The 18,364-nt window shown below is 38.5% G+C and overlaps 2 protein-coding genes across 2 annotated transcripts; one reads left to right on the top strand and one right to left on the bottom strand.

The window, feature by feature from the left end:
- Nucleotides 1-1,150: 1,150 nt before the first annotated feature.
- LOC121999252 (circumsporozoite protein-like) lies at nt 1,151-1,822 on the bottom strand. The gene has a single exon (XM_042553955.1). It carries the CDS (start codon nt 1,820-1,822, stop codon nt 1,151-1,153), a length of 672 nt encoding a protein of 223 aa, XP_042409889.1.
- An 8,800-nt stretch (nt 1,823-10,622) lies between these two features.
- Nucleotides 10,623-11,185, top strand: LOC121999251 (WUSCHEL-related homeobox 9-like). Its single transcript, XM_042553954.1, has 2 exons — nt 10,623-10,740; nt 10,791-11,185. Exons 1-2 carry the CDS (start codon nt 10,623-10,625, stop codon nt 11,183-11,185), a joined length of 513 nt encoding a protein of 170 aa, XP_042409888.1.
- The last annotated feature ends 7,179 nt before the right edge of the window (nt 11,186-18,364 follow it).

The following is an 18,364-nucleotide window of genomic DNA, read 5'->3' as shown; positions in this document are numbered from 1 at the left end:
CAAGTCATGACATATATCAAACTTCCTATCACTTGTGAATAAACTGTGATACTGTTGAATCCTCATTCTTGACATGGTCAATTTTAGTGTCTAAGGGAGTTAAAGCTGGTTTACAATTATAGTGATTGAACCTTTTGAGAACCTTCTCAATATAATGAGACTGCAAGAGTAGAATTAATCCTTGTTCTCTTTTGAACTTTATGCCTAGGATGATATCAACTTCACTCATATCTTTCATATCAAACTTGCTTGATAGCAACTTTTTGATTTCTAAGACTTGTTCTAAGTCTGAACTAAAGATTATCACGTCATCCACATACAAACATATTATGACACCTTTGTCATTTAAATACTTGTTGTATATGCATTTATTTGATTCATTAATTTTGAATCCACTAGCAAGTATTACTTGATCAAATTTTTGATGTCATTGCTTTGGAACTTGTTTTAGTCCATACAATAACTTCACAAGTTTACACACTTTGTGCTCTTGTCCAGGTGCCACAAACCCTTCAGGTTGTTTCATATACACCTCTTCATCTAATTCACAATTCAAAAATATAGTTTTAATATCCATTTGATGGATTACCCATTTTTTGATTGATGCAATTACAAGTAGTATACCCTTATGGTAGTTATCTTTGCAACTAGTGACTATGTATCAAAATAATCAAGGCCTTATTTTTGGGTATAGCCTTTAGCAACCAATCTGGTCTTGTATTTGTTTATAATTTCGTCAACTTTCAATTTCTTTTTGAAAATCCATTTACAAGCTATTGGCTTGGAACCAGGAGGCAAATTCACTAGAACCCAAGTATTATTTGACAATATTGAGTCTATTTCATCATTGATTGTCTTTTTCTAAAATGATGCATCTTGTGATTTCATAGCTTCATCATATATTCTAGGATCATCATCTGTATTAAAATAGAAGGTTATTTTGTTACTTAGGCTACGTTTGGTAGAGTGTAATTTGCCTTGTAATGTAATCAGGATTACATTACAAGGTTGATTATTTTGTTTGGTTTAATTTTAAACTTGTAATGTAATGTAATCTGGATTATAAAAGGTAGTGAAGTTTTGTAATCTAGATTACAAAGCAAATACTATGTAATCGGATTACATTACGAGATCACCGTTTAACCAAAATTTAAACATCGAATATACCCCTAGTCCACCGTGGCTGCCATCCACTGTCGCCGACAACCACCGCCGGCTGCCGACGACCACCGCCCGCCGCCGGCGAACACCGCCTACCGCCGCCACCGTCGCCGTTGCCGCCGGCCACCGCCGGCCACCACCACCACCGTCGGCCGCCGGCGACCACCGCCGACCGTCGCCGCCGGCAACCACCGCCGACCGTCGCCGCCGGCGACCACCGCCCGCCGGCACCGCCACTGCCACTGCCACCTCCGGCTACCGTCGCCACTGCCGACCGCCGCCGTCGGCAACCACCGCCCGCCGCCGCCACCGGTGACCGCTGCCGCCGCCAGCGATCGTCGCTGGCGACCACCGTCGGCCGCCGTCGACGATCGTCGCCGGCGACTCGCCGGCGACCACTGTCAGCCGCCGCCAGCGATCGTCGCTGGCGACCACTGTCGGCCGCCGCCAGCGATCGTCGCTGGCGACCACCGTCGGCCGCCGTCGACGATCGTTGCCGGCGACCACTGTCGGCCGCCGCCGGCGATTGTCGCTGTCGCCGGTTGCCGGTGGCGATTGCCGGCGGAGGAGGCCAACGGCGACGACCGTTGGTTGTCGTAAGCTCCGGCAGAGGTGCGGCTTGCGGTGGCCATCGGTAGAGGTCGCAGGATATTTTTGTCATTTTATAATAATACGAATTATATTTTTTATAAAAAATAATGGACACCAAACAAAAGAATGTAATCATCCTTGTAATCAAAGATTACATACATTACATTACCAAACGTAGTAATGCAATTAAGATTACATTATATTACAAATTTGATTACATTACAAGTAAGATTACATTACACCCAACCAAATGTAGCCTTAGTTCATTTCTTATACCTTCAACAAGATAAGTAACAAAATCTAAGCCAAATGATTTGACCTTCTTTACCCTTTTGCTTCTTCTGATTTCAATGATCTCATTTTGGCCATTTGAGTTAGCAACATTATCATTTCTCAAGTCATTATTTATATTCTTGAAAATGGAATTGAATCTTTGTTCATCAAAGATTGCATCTCTTGATTCTATGATAGTGTTGATTCCTATAAAATCATTGTATCCAATTACCATGAACCTATATGCTTTTCTATTTTGTGCATAGCCTATAAAGATTCACTCTACACCTCTTTCTCCTAATTTTTTATTTTTGGGTTCAGAAAGCCTCACAATGGCTCTACAACCCCACACTCTTAAATGTTTGAGGTTAGACTTCCTTTTGTGCTAAAGTTCATAAGGGGCTATTGACCGTATTTTATTTGGTACTCTATTGAGTATATAACAAGCTATAAGTATAGTTTCACCCCAAAATCCTTGATTAGACTTGCATTAGTCATCATGGAATTAACTATTTCCATTAACACCCTATTTTTCCCTTCAGCTACACTATTTTGTTGTGTTGTATAAGGTGTAGTTCACCTCTATTAGTCCTTAGACTTTTTATAGAAATGTCACTTGCAAGTTCAACTTCTTGTTTATAAGACTTAAACCTTTGTAATGCTTGATCTTTAAAGTGTAATAAATAAACATAACAAAATCTTCTTGTTTATAAGACTTAAACCTTTGTAATGCTTGATCTTTAAAGTGTAATAAATAAACATAACAAAATCTTGTACGATCATCTATAAATGTCACAAAATATTTATTCCCTTCTAAACTTGGAGCTATATGCAAATCATATAAATCACTATGCACTAATTCCGACTTATTGGTTTTCCTTTCAATTTGTGGGAAAGACTTTCTGGTTATTTTATTAATCATACAAGTGTTGCATTTTCCATCATCATTTTGGCACATTTAAGCAAAAGATCTAATTTAATTATATCATAGATTCTTTGTAATGAACATGGCCTAATCTAGAATGTCATAAAACAATTGAAGACTCAGTCAAGTAAGCAAAAGATGCATTCTTATTGATAGACATAGTATTTAGCTTAAATACGTCATTACAAAGATAACCCTTTCCAACAAACATCCCACCCTTGGAAAGCGCAAACTTATTAGCCTCAAAAACTAGTTTGAACCCAAACTTGTTCAAAAGACTACCTAATAACAGATTTTTCCTAACTTAGGGAACAAAAAATATATTGGTTAAAGTTATAACTTTTCCTAAAGTAAATTTTAGATCCATCTCCCTTATGCCCTTGATGGGTATTGTTGAGGAGTTCCCCATATAGACAACGGAGTTAGGATCTTCAATTTTCTTCAAGAACTTGAAGAAGCCCTTATTCTTGCATATGTGTCGGGTGGCTCCCGAGTCAACCCACCAAGTGAATTCTTTATTAACCATGTTGATTTTAGTGATCCTGGCTACAAGTGCCTTCTTATCATTGCCTTTGTTATGGAAGTTTGGAGCATTTCCATTCTTCTTGAGAAGACAACACTCATACTTGTAGTGTCCCTCCTTGCAATGATAGCACTTGCCCTTTTTTCTTGATTTTGCCATTGTCCTTACCATAAAAAGTCTTCTTCTTGAATTTGATATTTTGGCTTTCTTTTATGACATTCACCTTGTTGGTTGACTCCTTGCCTTTATCATCCTCCTTTGATTGAGAGGTTTCTTGCCTTCTCAATTCTTCTTCAATACGAAGAGAATTAGCTAGACTTTCAAGTGAGATCTCTCTCTTTTTTTTTTTATGTTTGAGATCTCTCTTGAAGTCTTTCCAAAAGGGGAAAGTTTATCAATCAAAGCACTGACAATTATTGTTTCATCCATAACCAAATTATGTTGAGAAAAATGGTTTAACATTCTTTCTAATTTAGTGAATTGTTGCATGATGGGCCTATTGCCCATTATTTTATAATTAAAGAATGTTGAGACAAGAAATTTTTTACTTGTGGAGTCTTCTCTTGTGTACCTTGCCTTAAGTTTTTCCCACATCTCCTTGGAGGTTCCTACCGTATGATAGATGTCAAACAGGTTATCCCCCATGGCATTGAGGATGTGACCTCTACAGATTTCATCGTTCGTCTCTCACTTCTATTTTTCATGGAGCTTATCCAATGTCTCCTCCTCTCCTTCATGTGTTGGCTTTGGGGTGTTGAGCACATAAATCACCTTTAGGGCTACCAAGAGAAAATGAACTCTCTTCTTCCAATGGATGAAGTTGTTGTCATTAAACCTATCGAACTTTACTATACTGGATGTTAGGTCTTTCACAACACTAGCCATTTTGGATGGTAGCATAAGGCCTTAAAATTGTTGGTGTTATAGGAGGCTAGTGCTCAAAGACAAGACCAATCTTGAACTCCAAATCGTGTTTCAAATACTATCCTTAAGACTTTATTTGGTCTACACCACAAAGACCGAATATCCTTTAGGATTAGATGAAGCTAATTGACTTTACTTTGCACTAAGTAAGACAACATAGAAAACAAGGAAAAGGAGAGTAAGAATGTGTGTTTATTTTCTATCTAACTTAGCCTCTTTTATAGAGAACTAAGCACATTGAAAATGACCAAAGGTTGTGACTTTCTCCAAAAGTTGTGACTTTTTTTTCAAGCCTTTTTCAATTATTTAAAATATCCAACATCCGGATGTTGGAGAAAAATACGAAGTCATCACCCACCTTAGTGGTACTCTAAGACAACTCCATATTTTTAAAAAGGGGTAAATTATAGAGTTATTTATCCTAGTATAGTGGTCATTTATATGGGAAAGGTTAGACATCCAATGAGACATGTTATATCGTTAGGAATTACTTCAAAACTTATTAGATCAACCATCCATGTAGATATCAACTGTGTCAATCTATGGGGTTATGAGCATCCATATGTTCTCACATGTCAGATGGGAGGTAACTCCTTTTAATTAAGGTTTTTATAATTTTAATTTTTTTAAAAAAATCAATAAAATTAATAAAATATAAAAAATAATTGGTTGTTCAACGATTAAATATTAGTCATTCAATGACTATTTTTTATTTATTTTAAATAGTCGTTACAAAATAATGGTTACAAATTAATCGTTACAAACTAGCCTATATATCTTACTATTTTATTAAAAATCTCCCCCCTTTACTAACTAACTTTGGTGAAGCCTAAAATGTATTTACGTTAATGTCCTTTTTTTCTATTTACACTAAAAATAATTTCAAGGTTTATTAGTAATTCCACAAGCGAAACAATTTATTAATTTTCTCTGGTTGTTTTATATAAAAAAAATATATAGTTCTCTTTAGTCCCACATCTTAGAATTGACAATACTATAATCAAAGAAGCTTCTATAAATATTTTAGGCCGACGATATTAAAAAATATACTTTTCTTAGTTTTTTTTACTAAGACAAGTATAATATTAAAATAAAATAATTTTTTGCATAGAAAAGTCCGTTACAGTAGTTTCAAATAATTTATATATTATTATATTACAGCACGATCACACTAGTACCAATAAGGAAACTAGAATTCTCTATTCTATAAACATTGTATTCTCAACCATGCAAATATTTTCATTTATTTCAAATTTCTAAAAATCTAGATCGATCTAGCTAGTTTATGATCTAGGAATTTTAAAGAAATGAATTGACAAAAGATGTGGAGGATATAAATAAACAAATAATATTTTGACTATATGAGCAACGACAAATGATATGCCAAAGAACTTGACGTTCTTTTGGCAGATCGAACATAGATGGAAAGGTATTTGAATCGAGATCGTGAAGTTGTACACGCTTGTCTTGTCAATAATTATTTCTCTAATGAGCCAATATATCCCAATGATATATCCCGACGTTGATTTCGAATGCAAAGAGGATATGGGTCCCTATTGATCATTACGATGAATATCTACGAGTTATTGAAACAATGATCATTGAATGCTTAACTTCTATCGATGTGTGATTCAAGTGCCGGCCCACCTTTTTAATTAATTTTTTTTCCATTTTGTTAGCCTTTACTTTAAAAAAAATAGTAAAAAAAAGTGGGTCCTGCCAGAGTTGGGACCTTGTGTATCAACCCCATCTTGACCACCCTAGGGCTAACTTTGCCAAAAAGATGAGCTACTTTCGTCAAGAGCTTTTCGTGCTCCTAGGATCATAAAAGAAAGATGTTTAAGGAACGATAGAAGACTGTGATAAAGGATGTTGAACGGGTATTTGGGATGGTCCAATCTTGATAGATAATGATCAGTGGTGCAAAGATAATTTGAAGGACATCATGTATATATGCATTATTTTGTACATCATAATTATTAAGAATAAGTGAATTTAGTAGCTAGTCAATTGATCCTATGATGATGTAAGAGATTCTAATATTACAAATATTTTAGGAATCCACCCAAGAATTTCAAAATATCTCTAAAAAAATTATGAGCTACGTGATAGTCAACTATATCATCATGTTCGAACTGACTTGGTTGAACATATTTAGGCACGTTATGATTATGATCAATAAAAAATTAATTTATTAATTATGATCTATTAAATTATCTTATACTATATTTAAAGAATGATTTATAAGATAGATCGAGTAACTCGTGAAGAAGTGCATGTTTTTTTTAGTAAGATTTTTTATTTTTGATTTGGTATTGATGTGATATTATGGGGACCACAAAAACCTCTCTGATAGCTCCTACCATGGGAGATGCTGTAACTTAGATATGCTACCAAATAAGTTCCAAAAATCTAGAATGAAATCATAAGAACATGCAGCCCAAGACCTAGAAAACTTAGTCCAAGCGCATACACGTCTAGAAATGCAGTGCCAAGAAACTGCAAAGAACCAAGAAATGGTAAAAGTCTCTCCAGAGTCCATGCTGCATCAGCTGAGCTTCTTTGAGGTTTTTAGTCTTCCTAATTGGCCTCTTTTCAGTCTTATTTGCCAGTGTTTCTTCTGGCTTTGATAACACCAACACTTGAGGCGTTGGGGAAATTAAAAGGATGATCGATAAAACGTTGAAGACGAAACAAATTTTCTAGCTATATATATTTCCATAATTATGTATTTTGTCTGTTCGAATTGATGGAGGCCTGCAGCCAGCCATGCCAGCATACGCTACCGCACCCGGAACTGACCGCATCAGCCGCTGCAGCCTTCCACTTTCGGTTCCCGCTCGCCATTAATCCCTTCGCGCATGCATGCAACGAGTAAGAGTTATTGACGTCTTCCTCGAGCAACTGAAATAAGCTTGCCGAAGGTTGTGCATTGAGAACTCTCCCTGCCGCGCGCCGAAGGCTAGCTCTGAGCAAATAGTTTATCTGCATCATATCGATCCTTCAATAAAAATGAATCGGCAGTAAATAACGTTGCCATATTCGGAGAGTGAAGATTGCCGGCACAGGCGCTTTAATTAATAGGGAGGGCATGGATCAGTAAAGCAAGCCCCGACCGTTTCGGTTTAGAAAGCCAGCAGCGGGGCTTCGCCCGCTTTATGGGTACGGAGAAAGATGCAGAGAGGAAACGGAGCAGCCTTACAATTCTTCTCTCTTTTTCTTTGTGATATATACAAACTGTCCACGTTCCCATGTCGACGACTTCAGTTTAATTTGCAGAGCTAGAGGAAGAGCATGCATGCATGCATGGCTACTTTTGATGGCATTTGCGCCCCGCGGTTTGTGCTCAACCGTACATGGCTCATTCAAGGCCATTTATTGTATTGATTGCCTTCCTCATGGTTTTTTTAGTGTTTTTTCCTGCATTGTGTCCATAAATTGCACCTCATCGGGAGGAGGATCCAGTAGTTGTTTGGTGGTGGTGGTGATGGGCGAATCTGGCTCCGTCAGAGCCTATCACGGGTCGCTCGCGCACAAGCCATATATCGTCTCATTGGAGTCATGATTAGCTCTCACGAGGGGGTGAATCATCACGGAAGCTCATTGGATTGACAAACAAAGTCATGCATGATCTCCAAAAGTTACTTTTGGCTTGTTGAACAACGTATGACGTATGGAAGAAACCTTTCTTTCGTGATGCAAAAGGACAGGCAGGCCTGCGTTCACTCAAACATGCCACCATGAATTCCTTTATTAGTTGGATAATGGGAATTAATTAAACACTAGTTAGTTTCAGGGTATTTGACCACGCAGGACTGTAAACAGACCTGTATCAGGACCAATTATATATAGGGTAGTGCTAAATGGTCAGAATTTGGTCAGCTAGAATGCATATATGCATACATATACAGGGACATTTTAGTAATATCAAATGTGAAATTTGCAACACAGGTAGTGTTTGAAATTTGCAACCGAATATATTTGCATAATGCTGACTTCAAGAATGCAATCTACGTATAGTCGAACCGTTGACTTGTGCTGATCTTTCAACCAGCTCAAAGGTGCCTGCCTTTGTGAGCATTCTGAGTTATAACAGCCGACAACAATTTTTTGTAGAAGGTTTGTGAAGGCGATCAATGGCCAAAACAGTCTGTTGTTCGGCTGCACATCTTAATTTTGTTGCGTTTACATTATCAATTTGATTATTTTTTAATCGCATGTCTCTCTCTTCTTTTTTGCCTTTGATGATGGAAACTCCATTAAAATGTCATACAACTAATCGAGAGAAACATTTAAATCATATATTAACATAGATATTTGTTCAATTTAATTTAATTACCCTTATATTAACTAAGTAAAAATAATATTTTACTAAATATTTTTGCCTTTTGTCATTCCTCGACAAATTAAATCATTAGGAAGAAATAAAGTTCTGATTGCATAAAAGTTTTTAATTGCATTCGAATAATGAACGTGAGACATGCTTATTCGTAGAATTGAAATCATATCATCTTGATCTTATTAAAACAATCCGTACCATATATATATAAATAGATATAGAAACACTAAATTGAATCATGTGTCTCATTTAAATATCCAATTTAAAATAAAAATCATGTCCTCTTATTTTTCTTTTTTAACATTAGTTAATACGGAAAAGGAATTTTATTTTTAAATAATGAGTAAATTTTTTTAAAAATCTTTTGAATAAATAATTCTTATATCCAATTTTTATTTGCATGATTATTTTGTTTGTGCATTTAAGATTGATTTGTTTTTATTTCGAAAGCATATTGAGTTTTTCCTGGTAAGATACTTTAAATGTATTTTCTTTTTTTTTTTCTTTTACTGATCAAGCTATCTAATTTTTCGAAGTGACTAATTTTAGAGATGACTGGTCCAATTTTACAAAAGTTTTTTATTAATCATTGGTAAATCGGAAAGCACTTATAGAGATTTATATATTTTTTTTGATAATCCAAGTATTAAGCTCTTCGAAATGACTAATTCTAGATGCAGTAAATTTTGTTGACCAGTTAGAAATCTCTATCTTCTCAATTATAATACATGCATGTAATTAATATATATATATGATATTACTAAAATCCTCATGTGTATGTATGTATGTATATATTGATATGGTTGATCAGATTCTGAATATTTAGCAATGCCCTTCTAGAGGTGTCCAATCTAGTTTTATAAAAAATTTTCACTGACCACTAGGATAAATCAGAAAATACTCATACAAGTCTATCTAGATGATAACGTCTTCGACCCACTTCTCACTAAGAAAAAATCTCCTACTATACACCACAATTGAGACTCTAATTTTAATCTCTTAATTATCCATTAGAGAGCCATTACACCATCCCTCAAGATTTTGTTGTTCTTGTACTTGTTTCTGTGAAGCCAAGCCATTGAAAGCAATGAAGCCTTTATTGCCTAATCATAAATATTTGCAAGTTTGAATGAGAAGTAATTAGAGAGACATAGAGAAGGCAAAAGGGTGAAGACCCCTCGAGTCAATCCAATATTCATCCCATCTCACCCAATGACCCAAGTAACCCAATTCAACCCATGCAATTACTCCCAACTCATTTCCCAATCAACTCCACCTTTTGTGCTTAATTTTAATCCCTCTTTCTCTCCCCTTACGCATTCATTCCTCCACAACAACCTCCTCCATTAGAATAATCCCACACTTTAACTCTTCCCATTCATTTCTCCTCCTCCAAACTACACTTCACAACATAAATCTATCAGTAAATCTCCACTTTCAAATTGAATCTTTCATAAAAAGAAAAGACCTCATCTGTAAACTACCTTTTCGCCATAAAATTCATCAAAATCTATGACCAAATGCTAGCAATAGAAATTCATCTCCCCTTCGTGACTCTTTCCTAAGTTCTTGTGTAGCCACATCTTTCAGTAACTTTCAGTACCACAAGTCATGTACAGTATATATAGCCTTTTGTTATATTTTACTGAAGATATATAAATGAGCAGAGAGGACTAGTGCTGTTCCTTTTGATTCAGCATTTTTAATTTATAGATAGATGTGATAAATCGAGCAGAGGAGTAGTAGGTGGTGGCTGTTATAGGAAAGGAATTCGACATGTACATGCACATCACACGGATATAAAGGAGTGACGACTGTTTCCATTATAAATCACTCCTCTCTGCACCACCACCACCGCCACCGCCGCCACCACCACCATCATCATCATGGCCTCATCCAACAAGCACTGGACGAGCATGTTCAAGTCCAAGCCTTGCAGCAACCAATGGCAACATGATCACGTCTTTCACCTGAAAAATCCAGGTCAGTCGTCATCTCAGTTCAGTTTCGAGAACTGATGATGGTGATGATTGCATGGTTGCTTGGTGGTGTAGGCTGCGAGGAGAGGATCCCGGATCCGAAGCCGAGGTGGAACCCGAAGCCGGAGCAAATCCGGATCCTGGAAGCCATCTTCAACTCCGGCATGGTGAACCCCAGCCGCGACGAGATCCGCAAGATCCGACTCCAGCTCCAGGAGTTCGGGCCCGTCGGCGATGCCAACGTCTTCTACTGGTTCCAGAACCGCAAGTCCCGCTCCAAGAACAAGAACGGCAACCGCCACCACTTCACTCCGGCCAGCCGGCGGCAGCACAAGCCATCCCCCACCGCCTCCTCCTCCTCCTCCGCCCAATCCACCAACTCCGCCAACAAAACCTTACCACTCCCCACTATATTCCACTCTGCTCCCCGGCCGCCATCTGCGGCCTTGTTCCTAAATCAGACTAACTAATTTGCGGCGCCGGCAGAGCAAGACATCGCCGCGATCATCAGTTCGCAACAACTATGCGATCCAGCGATGCTACTCATGGATCAAGATCAGAAAGGCCAAGATGATGATCACCAACAGTGCAAGTTGAAGATGCAATATTTACAGCAACTTTATGCAGCAGCAGCTGCTGCTGCTCCAACTGCTAGTGCTACTACTGTAGGCAGCTGCTTTAATGGGAGCCCTATCATCAACGATATACAAGGTATGCGCCATTAATGACCCAGCTCTCACATACTGAGAGTGATGGTTCGATGCAGCTATAACTATTCTTGGATCCTCCCTCCCATCTACTTGACATTATGCATTTCCATGTGTTCTCACTTCAACTTTTGTAGCTATATGGTAATATAATGCTCCTGAAATTGAGAGCTGCCTTACTGTTAGAACAACAACTACGTGCACGCAATCTTTTCTCATGTAAAGAAAAGACAAGGAAGAACAGAGCTCTAGGCGGTCATGTCACCGAGACACATATACATACGATGAGGATTGAATGACACAGTAGATGGTTGTGTCATTGCTCTCCTATAGATTGTGCTGTGTCTTTTTCATGCATCGATCGACTTCAAATGATTTAGATATATATATACACGATCTACATGCCATTTCCTCCTGCTTCTTTAATTTATACATCAATTTATGCATCAATGAACAGTGTTGATGGGGGGAATTGGAGGAGGAATATTTGACGGCACTACTGGAACACCCTGCACCAGCTGGTCGACGGTGATCACCAGCGAGGCAGTGTACGAGGTGGCGGCCGGCCGAATAAATGTGAGGCAGGTGCTCGGGCCGGAAGCCATCCTTCTGGATCAATCCGGGCAACCTGTGCTTACTGATGAGTGGGGCGTGACCCTCCATCCTCTCCAACATGGAGCTTCCTATTACCTCGTATTTATTTTATTTAATTCATTACTACCTACTTAATTAATTAATTAATCATTTGATTATACTAATTTTTGTGCAGGTTTAGTTAGTTAGCTGAAAGTATCATGGCTATGTTGAAAGACTCAGGAATGTAGATGCACTGCATAAATGGGTTTATTTTGCAAAAGTGCCTTTCCAACTTGTAGTAGTCCCATTAATGTTAACTCTTCTATGGAGTATATATATCCTACATGACTGATTGTCTGATGTCTTAGTTGTTGGATCTTAATTAATCATCTTCAAGTTAGTTACTCCTTGAGTTTTGAGATATAAACCAAATTTTGTTTGTGCATTGTCTTGGATAGGAGCTATTATATATGCGGACAGCTAAATACTCAATTACTTAATTTGGACAGTTATCCTATATGAAAATGGAGAAGATGGTTGGTTGAAAATGATGACTCTGATATTGATCAGATAAAAACTTCTCACTATCCCAAGATGCCTCCAAATGACCAATCGTCTCGAAAAGAGCATTAGTTGCTTAAGTCAGTGATCGAGTCGAGTAGAGTAAAATAAATGAATACTGAACAGTAGCTAGTGGTATCATGTCTTGTGAGCATACCTATGCTTATAGATGGAGATCCCTTTTTATAATATCACTGTTTATATACAAGTCTCAAAGCGTTTCTAAAAAGACCAATCATAAAGATGTTCTAACACCTTTTCCAAAATGGATCAGCAATTTCTGTGCATGGCAAAGAGAGTTTCTAGTGTACATCTTGTTTGCAGAATATTCTCTGTCCTTTGTGACACAAAATGTCAAAAAAAATAGTATGAGGTCGTTGGGTTGAGGGGCCTACTATGCGTGAAACTAATAATCTAACTGAGCCTCCTAAATGCCTGATAGACTACCACTCGGAGGTACCGCCCGATCGGATTAGAGAACTATAGCTAAATACGGCCTTCGCTCAACCACTTCCTTGAGTCAGCAAGCTTGGAAAAACTGAGTATCTAACTGGTTCAACTGGACATATGATCCGATCGGCTAGATCTCTCTGCCGAGATAGTTAACTATGCTATTCTTGAACCAAGGATAAGATTCGACTCAAGTCTGATCGACCACTCAATCTGATCGACGTGACAATTTGGTCGGCTATCTCTCGTCCGAAGGAACCAACTGCGTGGGCTTCCAAGATTGACCCTTATTTGACTTTGATCGCCATGTCAGCTAGCCTCTTGTACTTTGACTGACTTGGGGGGGGGGGGGGGGGGGGCCCCTCCCAATCGCCGTATCATAAGCCTCCCTATCAGATCTAATCGAAGGAGCATACAAGTCCGATTGATTGGACCTTGGTGTTATTTGCGCTTCTTGTCCTCCGAACGAGCGTTTATTTGCCTAAAACGGATATTGTGAGATTCCCCATCTCCTAATTGCACTACCGTTCGAATTAAGCTGATGAAAAACTTAGTTGCCACTTTTGCACGCGTCCTTTGTTTCCCAATCAAACGATTATTTTAATCTGATGAAAAACTGAGTTGCCGCAACTTCATGCATTCTTCATCTTCCGATTGGACGCTCATTTTTTGTACTGCCGCTCAACTCAAGTTGACCTCACCTTGGCACCTTGAAAACTGAACAAATTACTTGTCATTAATGCAAAACATGAACATGACTTTTTATCATAAGTCTGCTAATTGTCACCCATCACTCATAAATACGCCATGTGATTTATTGTCATGTATTGCACGCTTGCACAGAAGAATATTTGATATGACAGGTGATTGTTGGGATTGGATGTGACAGCTGCTTGTTCAAATTCAATAATTAAATCTTGCTTTTCTAAGCACTTGATCGAACAACTCTCCGACATCCCCACTAGGGTTTTTAAGGTTTATTGTAATGAAGTTACTTCATTATTTTTGCATTTCTTCTGCTTGCCATTGTCGACGTTTCTTCAAGCTCTCATTCCCCTCGTAAGTCCATTTTCCTCCGCCCTTCTATCCATTTTTTTCTTCTCCCATGACTTTCGGTCTACCCGTCGCCATCCATGGGCTATGGCACACCTCCACCGCCTCTGATTTCAATGGTAGGGAGGTGGAAGCGATGCGATGCAACTATCATCTTCCTCCCTCTTATTGTATTGTAATCCCCTCGGGCTACGATCGTTCCAATCTTTCTCTGGTTGGCTTCATTACTTTCTTTAAGGATCAGTACATGGCCAGCCTCCGCTTACTCTTACACCCCTTCTTTATTGTCGTCTATTCATATTTCCACATCCTCTTGCAATAATTAGCTCCCAATTCAATTAGGCTTTTTGTGTGGAGTGATAGTCTTATTTTGTCTGTACCGAGTCCTATTGCACCCTTGGATTTTTCATTACTTGTATTATCCTAAAAAATTTGAACCAGGGGTTTTTATCTTCCAAGCTCGAGTGGATGCTATATTTTTTTAACAAAATGCCCACCTCTAACAAAAGCTGGAAGTCCCATTATTTTTTTCTCCAACCGGACCAACCCTTTACCTTTCCAATCAGGTGGCAATTGGAGTTGCCCAATCCTCCCAAGCTTAGTAGGTTCAAATGGGAGCCGGTCTACCTTAAACCCTCTACTCAGCTAGCGAGTTTGAAATATCACATCCTCAATTCGCTAATCGAGGGGGTGTTATACATGTTTATATCGAGTCCTATCCAAACTCATTTGCCTGACAACTTCGGTGAGATTTTCCTTATTTTAATTCTATTGGATCTAATTAATTTTTCTCTTTGATTTGTAGCTAAGACCATGTGAAATGCTTTGTTGGGGGACTCCACAAAGTTAGCAGATAATGAGTTGGATGCTCGGGGAGCAGCCAAGCTAGAGAGTCATGGATTGTTGTTGATCGAACCATTTGAAGAGGCGACTGATGAAGAAGAAACAAGCTGGGTTACTGGAAGCGATGCTGTTACCAACACTGAAGAACTTCTCCCACTTCGGTCGTCCATGCTGCCGGAAATAGTCCCTTCGGAGTTCACCACTTCTGCAGAACCACTAATCCTTTCCTGACACCACAAAAGACGTTGAGCAGCCACACTAGTCCGATCGGCCACAACTGTACCTTAAGGAAAGGCTTGTACTCAAGGAGTTGTTCGATCGGCCACACTAATCTCTCCCTTGTGTGCTCTTCTTTTTCCTCTGGATCCCTCTTCTTTGCTCGTGACTGGTAACTTCTTAAGGAAAGGCTTGTACTCAAGGAGTTGTCTTGAGGAGCTCGGCGTGGATACGAATAGAGGCGAGATTCGACAACATCGCTACGGTTGATGCCCTTTTCATTATAGGTCATCCGAAAGGTATACCTAGCATAAATTTACTTCTCATAAAATTTTAATTATACGATCATGTTTGGCATGTTGTATCTTTGTCTGTGTGTGGTGTGTGTGATGTAATAATTAAGAATTATTATTATTATTTTATTTTTCACTGCACATGTTTACAAAACGTGTTCTAGCACACACTCGCATTAGGCATATCCCAACACTTATAACTTGGCTAAATGGCTCGAGAGTCTGGACTTAGGTGTGAGAGCAAGCTCACTTATAACTTGGTTGGTTGGCTCGAGAGTCTGGGACTTAGACATGAAAGCAAGTTCACTTATAACTCAGTTGAATGGCTTGAGAGGTTGAGACTTGGTCGTGAGAGCAAGCTCACTTATAACTCGACCAATTGTCTTAAGAGTCTAGGACTTAGGAATGAAAGAAAACTAGCTTATAACTCAGCCAAATGACTTGAGTGTATGAGACTTGATCATGAGAGTAAGCTCACTTATAATTCAATCAACATCTCGAGAGTCTGGGACTTAGGCATGAGACCAAACTTACTTATAACTCGGTCGATCGGCTCGACAGTTTAGGACTTAGGCGTGAGAGTAAGATCACTTATAACTTGGCCAAACGGCTTGAGAGTTTGGGACTTGATTGTGAGAATCTCACTTATTACTCAGTTAATCGACTCAAGAGTCTAGAACTTAGGCATAAGAGCACGCTTACTTATAATTCAGCCGATCGGCTCAATAATCTAGGACTTAGGCATGAGAGCAAGTTTACTTATAACTCGGTTGATTAGCTCGAGAGTATGGGACTAGGCATGAGAGCAACTTCACTTATAACTCAGTCAAATAGCTTGAGAGTTTGGGAGTTAGGCGTGAGAGCAAGCTCACTTATAACTTGGTCGATCGACTCTAGAGTTTGGGACTTAGGTGAGAGAGCAAACTCATTTATAACTCGACCGAATGACTAGAAAGTCTAGGACTTAGTTATCCTTAGTGAATTTTGCCTGCATTTATTAAGCATAAAATTTCACAAGATACATCTGTAAATATCCCGAGATAGTTTTGATATGGTCAACCAAGTTCAGTTAGGTCATGTGTGTATTTGATCCTTGTGTCTAAGTGTGCAGGAACTTAGAAACACAAGAAGTCGAGCGAAAGACGTAACTAGCCAAAAGGATGACATGAGAAGGGAGTCGATGGGCTCGGTGCATCTGAAGGATGAGGTACTGTGGAAGAGTACACTGGCATATGAGAAGGATGCGGGCGGTCTTAGGGATGAGAAGCTGGGGAGGAAGGTTGCTCGAGGAGACAACCGGAGTTGAATTCGAGCGAGCTCAATTCCTGATGGCCGAAGCATTACCCAAACGAGCGGAGAAAAAAATGGTTAACAAGGGAAGTTAACCATTTTCGGATGAACATCACCGAAGGTGCCTTCAAAGGCTTGGAAGGCGTCTTCAATGAACAGTGCAAAGACTCCTTAGATCATCAAAGACGCCTTCCAGTGACCGTTAGTGGATATAAGGTTTTATCTTCGATGGATAAGACTTATCTGATGGAAGGCGTCTTGGACCATCTTGGAGACACCTTCCAGCCTCAGATAGAGTTTTTCAGGGGCTATAAAATAACCCCTCAAACTAGAAAATGATCAAGAAGTTGAACTACAACTCTTGTAGCACTTTTCTAGCATTTCTTTGATATTTTCAACAATTATAAGAAACTTCTCCGCCTACAACGAAAGAAGATCTTTTAGTGTCTTTCACTGCCTTGAATTAACAATCACCTAAGTTGTAACCAAGTAAAATTGTAGCCTCTTAATCCTCCTTTTAAGTTGTTTAGTTTAGTTTTATTATTGTTAGATTTAATTGTGCTATTAATAAAATCTAAAGATCAAGAAAGGTTATTTTAATATTACTGGCAATTCACCCCCTCTTGTCCGTCCCGCTTCACCAATAATTGGTATCAGAGCCAGAACACTTTAGAAGGACTAATCGCCAACTGAAGCACTGAGACAATGGCTTGACCGAGCATCTACTCGCCAAAGTTAGAGTGAGAATTCGTGAGATGGAAGAAATACATAGAGGTATTTTTTAAAATAGACTTTGAATTGCTTTTAATAATTAAATATAGCTTTGTAGCTCCCAAGGACCCACAAGGAGATGAAACAGGGGAATACCAATGGACCAAGAAGGAGTAAGCAAACTTCGTAGCAAATGAATAAGCCAAATTCTATCTGCTGAGTATGCTACCTCTGCAAGAAGTCAGCAAAATCGGTGCCTACAACTCAGCAAATGAACTTTAGAAGAAGTTCCTGGAGCTACACAAAGGTACGCCCGAAGCCAAGCTTGCAAAATGAGATCTGCTCCGAAATCAACTAGCGAACCTCTGGATGAAAGGACATGCCAAGATGAAGAAGTTAATAATAAGACTTAGGAATCTCGGAGAACAAGTAACAAGCTGAGATTCTTTAAGGTATGCCTTAAATACTTTCCCTAGGATACAAGATTGGATGCCTATAGTAGACTCTTATTATATTTCAAAAGATCTAGAGGTAAGTACTTTAGAAAATTTATTATAATTTTTTTTTACTTTAGAACTTAACAAATCTACACATATAGAATTAAAGGAGCTCAGTCAGAACATTACCTTGAAGACAGGGGCGTAGCTAGGTGAAACTTTGGGGGTGCAACCGCACCCCCTGAAATTTGAGGGAAAAAATACATTGGGAAGAAAAATAAAAAAACACTTAATTATAAATTTTTAAATTTTATGGACTTTATTAAAAATCCAATGAAAACTAACCATATATTTTTCTCTCCCATGATTCCCCCTCCATCTCTCCCATTTTTTAAAAAAATTTTTCTTCAATATTATATTTTATTTTTCCCTTAATTTTTCTTATTTTTTCCCTCTCCCATCATATTTCCTTTTTTTTTCTCCTCTAATCCCCTTCTTATTTTTTTTCCCTA

The sequence above is a fragment of the Zingiber officinale genome, chromosome 7A (genome assembly GCF_018446385.1).
Source record: "Zingiber officinale cultivar Zhangliang chromosome 7A, Zo_v1.1, whole genome shotgun sequence".
NCBI lineage: Eukaryota > Viridiplantae > Streptophyta > Magnoliopsida > Zingiberales > Zingiberaceae > Zingiber > Zingiber officinale.
Note: the sequence above shows the minus strand (reverse complement) of the source record. Positions and strands in the feature narration are given on the sequence as shown.